Source organism: Lepidochelys olivacea (assembly GCF_965140295.1).
Source record: "Lepidochelys olivacea isolate rLepOli2 genome assembly, chromosome: 6".
Classification (NCBI taxonomy): domain Eukaryota; kingdom Metazoa; phylum Chordata; order Testudines; family Cheloniidae; genus Lepidochelys; species Lepidochelys olivacea.
In genome coordinates, this window is record NC_140416.1 from 85,427,009 (window position 1) to 85,442,759 (window position 15,751).

The following is a 15,751-nucleotide window of genomic DNA, read 5'->3' on the forward strand; positions in this document are numbered from 1 at the left end:
TCTCAAATGATTTATTTTAGAAGAGGCTAAATATTAGTTTGATAGGCTCTAAAGAGAACTGTATGTAGCCTTCCTAAGTTGGCCACTGGGATGTGGGGTTATTGAAGATATCAATGGGGAGAAAAAAGGACAGAGGATAAGACCCCCAAAAGCCCAATAAATATATAAAATTAACCCCCTTATTCCCTAGAAGGAATTTGTTATAGAACAAACTGCAGGTAGCTGACATGGGCATCTAATGAATGACTTAGTGAGTCACAAGGCATGGTCTCAATGGGCCCCTCATGACTTGGAGCGAAGACTTGTTACAGGTTGCTTGTGTTTCCCTGGACCTGCCCAGCACAATCCTGCTAACATGACTTATGCTATCCCAGGGCTGCCAGTGTCTTGCCCAGCCCCAAATGGAGGCACACGTTGGCATCTCCTCAGGAGCCTGCCCCCACTGTTCCTAAAATGGAGGCTAAAGAGCCACCCCTCGTCTGACGTTCAGAGGGGTGGCCCCTGAGTCTGCAGATCCCAACATAGGGTGTGTCCTTGGATCCGTGGCCCGCCCCGTCTGCGCTGCAGGTGCACCCAATGGGGTGGGGGGCACTGGCTGTAGGGTGACCATATGTCCGGATTTTATAGGGACAGTCCCGATTTTGGGGTCTTTTTCTTATATAGGCGCCTATTACCCCCCACTCCCTGTCCCAATTTTTCACGCTTGCTATCTGGTCACCCTAGCCGGCGGGCTAATGCGGGTCCCCCCCACAGGGGGCTCAGCAGCAACCTCTGCCCCCCTCCATCCCCCGCTTGTGTCACGCAGTGGTGCCGCCCTTCCCTTCTTTCCCTCTGTTCTTCTGGCTTAGCCGGGCATCCCCGCTGCCCCCCGGAATGGAGCCGCCTGGCTCGGCCCCTGTTTTGGGGGCAGTCCCATATGTTGAGCTCCCACCGGTGGCAGTCGCCTCCCCCCCACCCCCATCCGAGGCACCACGGTCTCGCCCCGCTCCCCTCTCTGGGGCGGTGGTACGGCCCGCTCAGTTGTCAGGCTGGCGCCGGCAGGAAGTTGCGTGGGGGCTGCTGGGGTTGCGGCTCCTGCAGTCGGCGATGGGCTCTGAGCGCCGGTTGCCCCATCGCCGCCGCCCAGAGCGTGAGCAGCCGCTGCCGCAGTAAAATGGCCGCCGGGAAGAGCTGCCAGGATGCTCGGGAGGCTGCAGCCGCGGGGCTGTGGCGCGGCTTCCGAGAGACAGTGCAGCGCTTCTGCGGGCTGGCCCTGGAGCGAGCGCGGAGCGTGAGTGCGGGGCCGGCGGCAGCGAGCTTCCCGGCCGGGGGGGCTGGGGCTGGGCTGGGGAAAGCCGGGGTGTCAAGGGACGGTGCCGCTTTGCGGCCTGGTTCTCCTGGACCCTTCAATTGTGAAACTTCCCCAGTTGGGGGCGGGGAGGTGTGATGTGTGACTCGCTGGAGAGCTCTGAGGGAGGGAGGATTTTCGTTAACACGAAAGCTGCTTCACTGCGACAAGCAACGTGACTCTGCGCGTCGGTGACCCACTCACCAGAACCTGTGTTTTGTCATTTACATGAAGCTAATCTGCTGCGAACCTTGTCATCTGATATCTTACGTTTTGCTAGAAAAGTCAGGTGTCCGGCTTAGGCCCCAGTTCGGCAAGTTGCCCCGCACAGGGGCCTCCCGGTGAGGAGCAGCTTGCAGGATCCGGGATCATGACAACTTTTAGGGAAAATCAAGATGAGAAGGGCACAATAATGGAATGGAAACATAGTGAGGTTTGGTTGAGAGGAGGCATAAGACTTGTTAAATGTAAGCATTTTTAAGGTCTGTGAAATTCGGAAATATAGTCTCAAATATGGAAGGAAAACATGCTTCTGTTTTCCTTTTAACAGTATCAAAGGAGGCCTCATGCTGCTTTTTCCAAGTGCAGACAGAGCACCTCAGCTTGAAAGACTCAAAGTTTAAGACTTTTCTGCTTAGTGAATAAAATATTCTACACTAATAGTTGTATATGGAAAGGTGAGCTGCATTAAGCAGGCTGTTTTTTGTTTTGTTTAGAAAATAATGTATACATATCTGTTTACAAATAATGTAGAACACAGATTATGCAAATCACAATCCTTTACGTAGTAAACTACACTGAACCATTATTTTTATTTTCTAAAACCATACTTATGCTATATTTTAGTCAATCAGAGAAATTATTTGCATATCTTTAGCTGTCACTATAAATTGTCCACCAACTATGTTGTAAACATTTTTTTATTTTAATGCTGACGCTTTTACATATAAACTACTGTACCTTATGAAGGACCCTTTCCGTAAACAACAAGTTCAGAAGGAAAACTTAAAAAGCTGTGTCTCTTCTGGTTCAACGTACCATATGTGTCTTCGGTTATATTATACACTGATTGCTAAATAAACAAAAGATTTAAAAACCAAACAAAAGGCTTCTGACAACATTTGCTACTTTTCAGGGTTTTGAAAAAGTAAATAAACAAAGAGTCTTATAGTCTCACAGTTGACTCAGTAAACAATAAGTAATATTTTTATTTTTTTTGAAGGTTGTGACAGCGTTGCCTGAAGATATGAGACCTGGTCCTGATCTTTATGGTTTCCCATGGGAAATAGTGATTTGTGCTGCAGTTGTTGGAGTTTTTACAGTCTTACTGTTTCTGTGTAGGAGTTATCAATCAGTAAGTATCCAAAATGAAGTACAGATTTATGTAGATGGTTTGCATTTAAAAAAATTGGTTAAAATTGTCATTTCATCAGTTTGAATTTTTAATTAAAATAGGTGTCACGCTGTCTGGAGTGGCTCACAACTGTGAGTGCCTATCTTAGAGACTAACAATGCATCCGATGAAGTGAGCTGTAGCTCAAGAAAGTTTATGCTCAAATAAAATTGTTAGTCTCTAAGGTGCCACAAGTGCTCCTTTTCTTTTTGTGAATACAGACTAACACGGCTGCTACTCTGAAACCTATCTCAGGGCAGACACCCCAAACTGGTGGTATGTTCTATAATTAGATTTCACTAAACCAGTAACAAACGTGAACTCCTGGATCACTATACGTGTTTTACCATCAAGTCACAGACAGTCCCCTAGACTCTCCAGTCTGTCTTACCACCCAGACAAACTGGACTTGTGATCAAAGATTATTTAAACCTAAAATCCCGCCACATCAAGTTTCTTCCAGTCCCAAGAGGCCAGTCACTCACCCCAGATTAATTGGTACTCCAGACCTTAAACCAAAGAAAATACTGGTAGCCAATTTTGCAGTAAACTAATCTTTGGTTTATTCTGTAAGAAAAAAGAATGAGAGTTATTGAGAGGTTAAAGCAGATAAAATATAATGAGTAAATCACAGTTTGTCACTCCAAATGGTGTCAGTGATGTAATAAACTGCCAATTTCCCAAAAGTCCTTCAGGGCTATCCAGAATAACTATCTTCTCATTCAGTTATTCTGCTCTGTTAGAATCCAAACAGTCCAGAGATGAAGGATCTTTCCTTGAATCCATCTTTTATATCTTCTTTACTAGCTAGTTGACAGTGTCTGGACCCAAATACTTTTTTTCTTTGATGACAGATAGTGAGGAATGCACTTAGAGTCCTTGACTTGCTTTGAAATTAGCATATTCTATTAAAGTCCTTAAGTCCTTCATTACTATTTTATAAGATTTCTTTGACGGGTAATTTAGTTACAGGGTTATATACACATGTAAATGTTTGTTACATTATAACAAGAATAGATAAACGAGAAAGTAATGATCCATTAATTTTCATGAAGTTTAAATATCTGAATGCACACTTACATTTTAATAATTGCTTTGATCTACACTAACATACAAGTGAATTGGCCTGTGGCCCTGATCTGACCTGGTTTGCGAGTGTCACAATAAAGTTTTAAGTCAGCTGGTCATACAGTTGATGATATTCTTTCTGAAACTGGAGGAAAATTGGGTAGTAGCCTTCTTGTCAAGGTTCTTAGTGGTTGACTGTTTGCTGAAAGAACATTGCTTTTAATGTGAAATGCATATTCACCTTATAACAGCAAATTAAATTAAACAGTGATAAAGTTTCCCCTTTCTACTTTCTCATTTTATGGGACAAATTTTCAAAGCCAGCTTCCAAAATAACAGCTGCATGTTTTAGTTTCCCATTTATTCCTTAAGCATCTTGTGGGTATTTTTACTCTCATATCTCTTGGTACTTCACTATATTTGATTGTAGCTATACCAGCTAGGATTGTGATCTTGACATATATTATAGGATAAGTAGGAGCAGGCCCATCTTGGATGGGAGACTGCCTAGAACAGTTCAGGATGCTTCAGGAAGTGATGTTGGTGATTTAGTATGTTGCACTACTGAACCAATGCCTCAATATGTTGCTGGGGAGCACTGCTCTTTTAGAGGAACATAATACAGAGGTTCTTGGCCACACAAACTTATTGAAAATCTAATGACACTTTTGTGCAAGATTTGTCGTTTGTGCTGGTCAAATTCCAGTCAGAGTAATAACATCCTAAATTCTCCCTACAGTTCAAAATAGATTAAATATTCTTAACTTGCTGACCTGAACTACTGTGTAGTGTCTGTCTGCTTTTAAGTAGCTGCAGCACTGTGCATAAGAAATAGCTACATTTCAGTGGTAAATGTAATGATTCCTGTGTTTTGAAGATATGGTACAAAGTGTTAATAACTTCCATCATTTGAGTTGCAGCATCTTTTTTTTGTTTGAAAATAATTCTAATATCTCTTTGATCCTAAAATAAAATATCATCATTTGATGTTTGTGTGTTACATGTAGGTCTTTTTGTTTTCCATCAGTGAGGCAGAAATTATGTCTGCAAAAAAGCTCCTGTATGTGTGTAAAATTACAATATTTTTAGTTTGGACATTAGTCCATTAAGCATCATGTCCTGTTTCAGTGACTGACACAGTTATCTCCCTGTAATAAGAACAGGTCATGCTGGGGCCGGGGGGAAGTGGCACTATATGTGAAAGAAAATGTAGACTCAAATGAAATATAAATCTTAAATGAATCCACATGTTACATAGAATCTCTGTGGATAGTAATTCCATGCTCTAATAAGAATATAACAGTAGGGATCTGTTATCGACCACCTGACCAGGGCAGTGTTAGTGACGATGAAATGCTAAGGGAGATTAGAGAGGCTATCAAAATAAACTCAATAATAGTGGGGGATTTCAATTATCCCCATATTGACTGGGTACATGTCACCTCAGGATGAAATGCAGAGACACAATTCCTCGATATTTTAAATGACTTCTTGGAGCAGCTGGTACAGGAACCCACAAGGGGAGAGGCAACTCTCAATCTAGTCCTGAGTGGAGTGCAGGATCTGGTCCAAGAAGTAACTATAACAGGACCGCTTGGAAATAGTGACCATAATATAATAACATTTAACATTCCTGTGGTGGGAAGAACACCTCAACAGCCCAACACTGTGGCATTTAATTTCAGAAAGGGGAACTATGCAAAAAGGAGGAGGTTAGTTAAACAGAAATTAAAAGGTACAGTGACTAGAGTGAAATCCCTGCAAGTTGCATGGACACTTTTCAAAGACACCATAATAGAGACTCAACTGAAATGTATACCCCAAATTAAAAAACACAGTGAAAGAACTAAAAAAAAGGCGCCGTGGCTTAACAACCATGTAAAAGAAGCCTTCCTAGATAAAAAAATCATCTTCTTTTAAAAAGTGGAAGTCAAATCCTAGTGAGGTAAATAGAAAGGAACATAAACGCTGCCAAATTAAATGTAAAAATGTAATAAGAAAAGCCAAAAAGGAGTTTGAACAATAGCTAGCCAAAAACTCAAAAGGTAATAACAAAATGTTTTTTAAGTATATCAGAAGCAGGAAGGCTGCTAAACAACCAGTTGGTCCCCTGGATGATCGAAATACAAAAGGAACACTTAAAGACGATAAAGTCTTTGTGGAGAAACTAAATGAATTTTTTGCTTCAGTCTTCATGGCTGAGGATATTAGGGAGATTCCCAAACCTGAGCCGTCTTTTGTAGGTGACAAATCTGAGGAATTGTCACAGATTGAAGTGTCACTAGAGGAGGTTTTGGAATTAATTGAGGAACTTAACAGTAACAAGCACCGGGACCAGATGGCATTCACCCAAGAGTTCTGAAGGAACTCAAATGTGAAATTAACTATAGTTTGTAACTTGTCCTTTAAATCAGCTACTGTACCCAGTGATTGGAAGATAGTTAATGTAACGCCAATATTTAAGAAGGGCTCTAGAGGTGATCCTGGCAATTATAGACTGGTAAGTCTAACGTGCGTACCGGGCAAATTAGTTGAAACAATCATAAAGAATAAAATTGTCAGACACATAGAAGAACATAAATTGTTGTGCAAAAGTCAACATGGTTTCTGTAAAGGGAGATCATGTCTTACTAATCTATTAGAGCTCTTTGAGGGGGCCAACAAGCATGTGGACAAGGGGGATCCAGTGGACATAGTGTACTTAGATTTCCAGAAAGCCTTTGAGAAGGTCCCTCACCAAAGGCTCTTAAGTAAATTAAGTTGTCATGCGATAAGAGGGAAGATCCTTTCATGGATTGAGAACTGGTTAAAAGACAGGGAACAAGGGGTAGGAATAAATGGTAAATTTTCAGAATGGAGAGGGGTAACTAGTGGTGTTCCCCAAGGGTCAGTCCTAGGATCAGTCCTATTGAACTTATTCATAAATGATCTGGAGAAAGGGGTAAACAGTGAGGTGGCAAAGTTTGCAGACTATACTAAACTGCTCAAGATAGTTAAGACCAAAGCAGACTGTGAAGAACTTCAAAACGATCTCACAAAACTAAGGGATTGGGCAACAAAATGGCAAATGAAATTTGATGTGGATAAATGTAAAGTAATGCACATTTAGAAAAAATAACCCCAACTATACATACAATATGGTGGGGGCTAATTAGCTACAACTAATCAGGAGAAAGATCTTGGAGTCATTGTGGATGGTTCTCTAAAAACGTCCACGCAGTGTGCAGCGGCAGTCAAAAAAGCAAACGGGATGTTAGGAATCTTTAAAAAAGGGAAGGAGTACTTGTGGTACCTTAGAGACTAACCAATTTATTTGAGCATAAGCTTTCGTGAGCTACAGCTCACTTCATCGGATGCATAAAGGTGGAAAATGCAGTGAGGATGTTTTCATCCATACAGACCATGAAAAAAATGGGTGTTTATCACTTCAAAAGGTTTTCTCCCCCCACCCCAGAGTTAAGAAACTCTAGAGTGGGGTGGGGGGAGAAAACCTTTTGAAGTGATAAACACCCATTTTTTCATGGTCTGTATGTATAAAAACATCATCACTGCATTTTCCACTTTTATGCATCCGATGAAGTGAGCTGTAGCTCATGAAAGCTTATGCTCAAATAAATTGGTTAGTCTCTAAGGTGCCACAAGTACTCCTTTTCTTTTTGTGAATACAGACTAACACGGTTGTTACTCTGAAACCTGTCATTAAAAAAGGGATAGAGAATAAGATGGAGAATATCTTATTGCCCTTATATAAATCCACGGTACGCCCACATCTTGAATACTGTGTACAGATGCGGTCCCCTCATCTCAAAAAAGATATAGTGGCATTTGAAAAGGCTCAGAAAAGGGCAACTAAAATGATTAGGGGTTTGGAATGGGTCCCATATGAGGAGAGATTAAAGAGGCTAGGACTTTTCAGCTTGGAAAAGAGGAGACTAAGGGGGGATATGATAGAGGTATATAAAATCATGAGTGGTGTGGAGAAAGTGAATAAGGAAAAGTTATTTACTTGTTCCCATAATATAAGAACTAGGGGCCACCAAATGAAATTAATGGGTAGCAGGTTTAAAACAAATAAAAGAAAGTTCTTCTTCACTCAGGGTACAGTCAACCTGTGGACCTCCTTGCCTGAGGAGGTTGTGAAGGCTAGGACTATAACAGGGTTTAAAAGAGAACTCGACAAATTCATGGAGGTTAAGTCCATTAATGGCTATTAGCCAGGATGGGTGAGGAATGGTGTCTCTAGCCTCTGTTTGTCAGAGGGTGGAGATGGATGGCAGGAGAGAGATCACTTGATCATTACCTGTTAGGTTCACTCCCTCTGGGGCACCTGGCATTGGCCACTGTCGGTGGACAGGATGCTGGGCTGGATGGACCTTTGGTCTGACCCAGTATGGCCATTCTTATGTTCTGGCTTTCTTAGAAACTTCCAGTGCAAGGTGTTGTGCTGAAATAATGGATTGTTTGCTTTCTTGTGTTTCCAAAGCAGACATGTCCAATGTTAGTAGTCTTCACTGGCCTGGAGCAGTAATACTCAATAGGTGGCATGTGGGCCAAATGTGGCCTACCCAGGTTTCCTGTGTGGCCTGCCAGCTCATCTTAAAAAATGTTTACAATTACGTTCACAAACTGTGATGTGCTGCCTATCATTTGCCTATGACTTTCTTAGTAACCCAGCTCTGAGGGCAGTGCCACTGCCAGCAAGAGCGCAGAAGTAATGGTGGCATGGTATGGTATCGCAAAGTCAACAGCAAAACCTGAGCTTTTAACCCGAACTGGACAGCGGATTTTCTCTCCTTTTTTTTTTTTTTTTTTTAATGCCACCTCATTTAAACACAAAACCTTTGTGCTTAATATGCCAAACCACTGTATCCATCTGTAAGGTTGTCAGGGTGAGGCGCCTCTTGAATCAAAGCACAGTAGCTTCAACACAGTCTATCCTGCTGGCAGTGTTGCAAGATATGACAAAATTGAAAATCTGAAGTCTTCGTATCACACTTCAAATGCCATACTTGTAACATCAGCGACTGTACAGGAAAAAGCAACAGCTGCTTCTCTTGGAATAATGTTGGTACTGGCTAAAAAGAAAAAGCCTTTCCTGGAGGCTAAGTTTGTGAAGAAGTGCACGTTGAAAATGCTGAAGGACCTTTTTGCCAGAGATAAAAACAAAGATGACATTGCGAACCGTGTGAAACAAGTTATCCTGTCTGATTCCATGGCAGTGCGAAGATTAGAAGTAATTTACAAGGATTGTCTGTCAGCTCTGCTTTCTGATGTAAAAAACACCAAATACGTGTCTCTTGCAGTGAACAAATCAAGTCATTTAAGTGACACTGCCCAGCTATTGCTGTCTGTTTAAAAATTTCACCATCATGAAATCTAAGGAAGAATTTTTTTTGCTTAGTACCATTGGAAAACTACACCACAGGAGAGATCACTTTTGAAAGGTAAAAGGCTCTTTTTTCGGGAGGCGGGGGGAAATAGCTTAGATTTGCAGAAAGTAAACTTGCTTGTTACAGATTGAAGTCCCTCCATGTCAGGGACAGAGAAGGGCTTTTTTTTATAGTTGGCAGTGATACATCTTTCATTAAATACACTTCACTGCATCATTCACCAGTCTGTCCTGTGCGGTAAGTTGTCTGGAGACTTGAAAAAAACAATGAGTATTGTGATGAGATTAGTGAACTACATATGCTCAACTTCTAGCTTGCAAAATTATTTTAAAGCTCTTTTACAAGACATTTCAGCTGAATACAGTCCTGTTGCCGCACAACGACATTTGCTGGTTAAGTAGGGGCACATATTAGAGAGGTTTTGTGTGTTTCGAAAAGAATTAATAGAAATTCTTTCAAACCACAAGACCAATAAGCTTGTGAGTTCCTGGAATTTATGAATGATGTCCCTTCTATGTCATGGGTAGCTTTTCTGTGTGATATTACTGATCACTTGAATTTCCTCCAGGGATCTGTTTGAAAAAGGGTGTGCCTTTCAGAGGAATCTTGAAATCTTTGACAGGAAATATGTTGCACTTCCCTACATTGTGTGTTGTTGCTACAGATAAAACTTCAATGAAAACGGTGCAAGAATTCCTAAGCAATCTGATCAAAAAATTTTAAAATGCGAGTGGAGAATTTTAAAATTCCAAAGGATTTGCTTTTATTTGTTTGTGATCCATTTGTTGTCTCTGCCAATGGACTGTGCCCTTTTGAAGCACAGAACATTCTTGATTCAATTAACGAAACTGCCTTTCAATTAGAAATTGTAAGGCTCCAGAGCTCAGACGTCTTGAAGGCAAAATTCAGAGAAGTGGGACTTTGTGATTTGTGGACTCAATATGCTGACCTGTTTCAGAATTGTCAGAATCTAGCCATCTATCTTTTAATAGTGTTGGGATCAACGTACCTCTGCAAATCTGGGTTTTCTATCATGAACATTATAAGAGACCAACACCGCAATCACCTGATAGATAAGCATCTTCACAACTGCATGTGCCTTGCCCTGACCTACAAACCACTCTTCAAAAAGCTTGCTAAAGATTGTAACAAACACAGGTAATTGTGTTGATTTATAATCTTTGTTAAAAGGTAGAAACACTAATACTTATGTTGCAATCAAAGTCTTTATTGGCAGCTGAAGTGGTTTTACTTTTGTCAGCCTTCTTCGCAAATGGCCCGCCTCTTGTAATAAAATTCTGAAATTGGCCCACTTTAATTGAGGATCACTGGCCTAGGGTCTCTCAGTCATGCAGGACAGCTAGGATCAAGGATAGATAAGTTTATCAACGTAAGGATATTTCTTCTTAATGTATGTGACAGTATAGATCCCACTGTAGGTGTCAATGAACCTTTTGCATTCAAGTCTCTCCTCCTCCCCTTCCCCCCCCCCCTTTTTTAACAATAGTGTCTGTTTACACTGCATACACCTTGTACTCCTGTACAAGGGCATTAAGGGCTGAGTGACTGCAATCCTCTCTGTTCCTTCTAATCTGTGAATGTCTAACCCACTAGGTTTCGCTGAACCTTCTCAAAATCTTCTACAAACCTTCAGAACTCTTGATATTTCAACATATGACCACTGTGATTAGAATTGACCCATCTGGACTGAGTATTGGCAGTTAGATCCACCTGTACAGATCTCCCAGTACAGGGCTACTTAACATGGCCTGAAGGTCTCATCAGATCCTGAGGAGACAAGCTACGTAGTACTGCTAACAGACAAGCCAATTTTATTTATTGCCCAGTCTAGCCACAAGTGATGCCAAAGACCAGTTCAGAGAAAAGGGCACCGAGAAAAGACTCATCACTGATCTCAACACCTCGAGTACCCAAGTCCCAGGACTGAGAGAGGGCGCTCCAAACACGGAGTTGTGGACTCTGGGCAGAACTCGGTGTCATTCCACAAGGACAGACTCATACATCTCCCAACCTGTCTGAACATATCATCTCAGAACCAGGGTCAGATGCAGTCATTGCACTTGATGTGTTGGATGTTGGCTGACTGAGCACTGCTGGTAGAAACTGCCGCCTATAGATTTGGGAAGTCCTCATACAAAGTGGGAAACCTTCCATTAGGAATACTTGCTCCTCAAAATGGCAAAGATTTTTCGTATGGACAGCCCAATGTGATCTAGACCCGGTAGAGGCCTTGATATTGAAGTTCCCTAACTACCTGCTGCACCTGAAATATGCTGGAATAGCATTCAACTCTCTCAAGGTTCACCTTGCAGCAATATTGGTGTGTCATGCTCTGGTACGCTCATTTGGGATCTCACATTTGACAATATCCAAATTTCCTCGGGGCCTCCTTCATATTTACTCTCTGGTTAGACTGACTCCCACGTGGGCCCTCAACATTGTCCTTCTAAAACTCCTGGAGACTCATAAGAACATAAGAATGGCCATACAGGATCACACCTATGGTCCATGTAGCCCAGTATGCTGACCTCAAACAGTGGCCAGTGCCAGATGCTTCAGAGGGAATGAACAGAACAGGGCAATTGTTGAGTGATCCATCCTCTGTCATCCAGCTTCTGGCAGTCAAAGGTTTAGGGACACCTAGAGCATGGGGTTTCATCCCTGACCATCTTAGCTAATGATGGACTATCCTCCATGAACTTAGCTAATTTTTTTTTTTAAACCCAGTTATACTGTTGGCCTTCACCGCATCCCCTAGCAGCGAGTTCCACAGGTTGACTCCTTTAGAACCACTGTCATATTGCTCAGTACATTTCTTTACCATCAAAACGGTCTTTCTGGTTGCCATCACCTGAGCATGGGGAGTCACTGAGCTCCAAGCCCTCATGGCCACACCACCTTACTTGGGTTGCCACTTCTGAGGTACAAAAATACAGGACATCTGAGATGATCCTTCGCCCATAAAACTGGACAGTTGGTAGTGTGTGTTGAGCACTTTTACAGATTTCCCAGGACAGCTACCTGTGGGGGAAAAAAGAAAAGCAACGATCCTGGGAAAATCTGGACAGGTGGCAACTCTACACTTTGCACATCCTCCCATATAGACAAGATGGTACTGAGACCACACCCCAGTTCATGCCTTAGGCAGTCTCGCAATTCCATCTGAAGAATCAGTTACCTTGCCGTTATTTTTTTCTGAAACCTCCCTCAACACCTGGAGGAAAAGCTACATGCTCTCCCTCTGAATGTCAAGGCATACTCCACCAGGGAACTGGCAGCATCTTCTTCCTGCCAGTCTCTGAGATCTGCAATATGGAGCAACCCACTGACTTTTGTTAAACATGCTGTAGGCATGGCAGCTGGGTCAGATACCAAGTTCAGGAGCAGTACTTCAATCACTGTTTGACTGATACAAATAAAACACCTCACTTCTATTATCTAGGGATAATATTGCTCATCAGTCACCTACAATGGGTTCCACACTGATGAATACGCAAAAAAAGAGAGAACAGTTACTTCCCTGTAGTAACTCTTGTTCTTCACGATGAACACAGTCCGTGTGGATCCCACAACCCACCTTCCACGCCTGCTTTTCAGATTCCTTAGCCATCACTGCTTTAAATGGTGAGAGAATCGGTGTGTGTGTGTGTGTGGTTTCCCCACCCTTTATGGGCTTGTATGGGAGCGTGAGGAGGCACAGAACTTGTGCACAGCCCCAACAGATGCTGCTATTCAAAAGCACCTCCAGTTTCATATATGTGAGATGGGTGTGCACCTATGGTGGGATCCATGCTGACTACAACATCACAAAGAACCACAGTTACTGTAGATTATGTAAACATTGTAACGTTAAGTAAAAAATGCAGAGAAGATGAGGCTAAAAACTGAATAGTGTTATCCTTGCAAGCTGTGTAACATTATAGACAAATTTCAGTGCTTGTTCTTTTTGTTTCAGGTTAGAAGCAGATTTTATGTAGGTAAGTTAACTTTCCTTATTGTTTCTGTGGAGCATGTTTCTAGCTACACTGGTAATTTTAAATTATTTTTATGATAGTTTTTAATAACTTGAATGTTACAAAATGGAGCTACTGTCCTTTGTAGGAAGGGAAAAACAGCTTGCCAGTAAAGTTGCTGAACTAATTGAAGACAAATGCAAAGTTCTTGAAAAACTTAGTCTCCAGAAGAAAGAGGTAACTCTTATTTTTGTTCTCCTCCTCCAATGTATGTTTTTAACATATTGAGCCATTGTTGTTCTTTTAAGCAACATTTAAACTTTATTTAAACTTAAATATTAAAAGCTTATATTTATGATCATCTTGAAATACTTGTGTTCTTTTTCCCCTTGGTTCAAATTCTTTTAAATGTGATACAGATTTCAATGCATTTTCCTCTTAAATTATAGTACAATACGCTGCATTGGAAATGTACACCTAGACGTCTTGCTTTTATGCTCCGTGCTAACCTTCGTAGGGCCAGATTTTTAAAGATACTTAGGCACCTAAAGATGGATGTAGGCCCTTCTGAAAATCCCACTAACGCCCATTGGGAATTAAGGTCTAGTGTGCCTAAATACTTTTAAAAATCCATCCCTTAGTGTTTTAAACTTAATCATAAATTAATTTCATTTTTTAAAACAATTTTTGATCTTACACACATTTTGATATCATGTATCTCTTTCAGTACGAAGACTTAGAATCATCTCTAAAGGATGCCAGTCTTCTGAAAGAGTCAACAAATACATCACATATTGAGGTAAAAACAGACTAAAAGAAACAAAGTGGCTTTTTTTGTATAATTTGAGGTGGTGTTTCAGGAAAACTGAAGGTGTCAGAAGTGTACTCTTTTTTAAATCTGTGGAATTGTTTTGCTAATCCAGGGTTTCTCAAACCATTACCAAATGAGACAGTGAATTAATTATGGAGTGGGTCAGTTATGCAGAGAAATTAATTATGGAACAAATCGGACATGCAGGCAATTAATTTTGGAGCAAATAATTATGCAGATAGCTTTCTCTGCCTGCTTCCTATAGGTGACATCCTGTAAAATTGTGATGCAAACCCCTCAAATGAGTGATGCAGAATCAAATGTGTATCACAGTATTTTGAAAAAATGTTGTATGACATATTGCAGCATAAATTTTAAATATTGACTAATAGTTCTGATTCAAAAATACACGCTAATAACTTAAAATAGCATGTGTTTTACATGTTGCTGTAATCTAGAAATGAATCCATTTTTAGATCCCAAAAATCAGGAACTTATTTGATAGAGGACTCCAAAAAAGCGTAGTCTCACCATACTTCTTATGGGGCTATTCAAAAGTAAATAACTAATAAACTGACAAATTTACTTAAATTCATTCTGGACTTGGAGTAAATATTGTAAGGTTGGGAATAAGACTGTTCATATGTAAGTGATTTAATCCCCACTTTAAACACAGATCTCAAAGCAAACTTAACTTTTGAGGCCTTATTGCACCTCTATAGATTATTAAAGTGTTCCATTAAAATACACTATACACACCTGTATTTAATTACTTTATAACTGTAAATTTCTATAGGTTAACTATCAAAATGACTTGTTTTAGGCAACCTGTGAAAAACTGAACAGGTCAAACACTGCACTCAAGGATGAAATAGAGAATTTAGAAAAAGAGCTGGAAGAAGAGAAGTCTAAGCGATCAGAACAGGATGACTTGGTAAGGTTCAGAAAAAACTTTTTTAAACATATTCAGATAACTTGGTTTTAAAAATTGGAACATGTTTTTGTGTATAATCAGAGTTATTTCTCTGAGAAGACATTTACTGAAAAGGCGGTCTTTTCATTCCTTTTTGAATTTTAATTTTGTTTTTTAAAATCATTCAAGACAATCCCAGGTAGTTAAGGTTCAGGAACTAACATGCAAGTATTTAGGAGCTAAAGATACAGCTGTACGTTGAATGTCCTATATAGCAAGGGTGAGAAAAGACTTGTTTAACAAGTAAGTGATTTTTTTTTTAAACTTTTTTTTTTCTTTGCAGTTTATTTAATGCATCCAAATAAACTTTAGAATGTATGATTTGGAGAAGGTTCTCTGAATTTTAACTTCCTTTTTATTTAGAAAACAAAACTTTCTGTGCTGGAGTGGGGGGAATCATTTTCGCAAAACCTCCAAAAATGCTGTGTTTTTTGGCTCATTTATCAACAGCTAATCTTGGTTTTCCCCCTTCCCCTACAATGTTGTGCTGTTTACCATTGATGCTTATTGTCAGCCAAAGTAACTTGGTTCTATCTTGGGGATATTCAGGAAATGGGGGGCAGTCTTGTCTGGGTAGATAATGCTGAAACAAGCATTTTGTGGTTGCTATCAAGGGAGAAGTACCTCTCAGAATAACTTCTACAACTATGTAATTAGGGAAGCTCACAGAACTGCTGTTTATCGGGCTGTATAAAAGCAACCATAGAGCTCTTATGAATTATGGTCTCTTCCTTGCCTGTGATGCCAGTGCTGTTACTTTATGAACTAATTGACAAAGGGATTTGTAAGAGTGCTAAATTCAGTGAACGCTTAAA

General features: G+C 40.7%; 1 protein-coding gene across 4 annotated transcripts in view; it reads left to right on the forward strand.

Moving 5' to 3' along the window:
* MIA2 (MIA SH3 domain ER export factor 2) overlaps positions 1 to 15,751 on the forward strand; it is a 67,799-nt gene that overhangs the window by 24,587 nt on the left and 27,461 nt on the right. For all 4 annotated transcript variants that reach the window (XM_084632414.1, XM_084632415.1, XM_084632412.1 and 1 more), the window contains 5 exons: positions 2,550 to 2,681; positions 13,155 to 13,176; positions 13,301 to 13,389; positions 13,880 to 13,951; positions 14,787 to 14,897. In XM_084632414.1, coding sequence (XP_084488540.1) covers positions 2,550 to 2,681; positions 13,155 to 13,176; positions 13,301 to 13,389; positions 13,880 to 13,951; positions 14,787 to 14,897 — 426 coding nt within the window. The remainder of the gene's footprint in view (positions 1 to 2,549; positions 2,682 to 13,154; positions 13,177 to 13,300; positions 13,390 to 13,879; positions 13,952 to 14,786; positions 14,898 to 15,751) is intronic.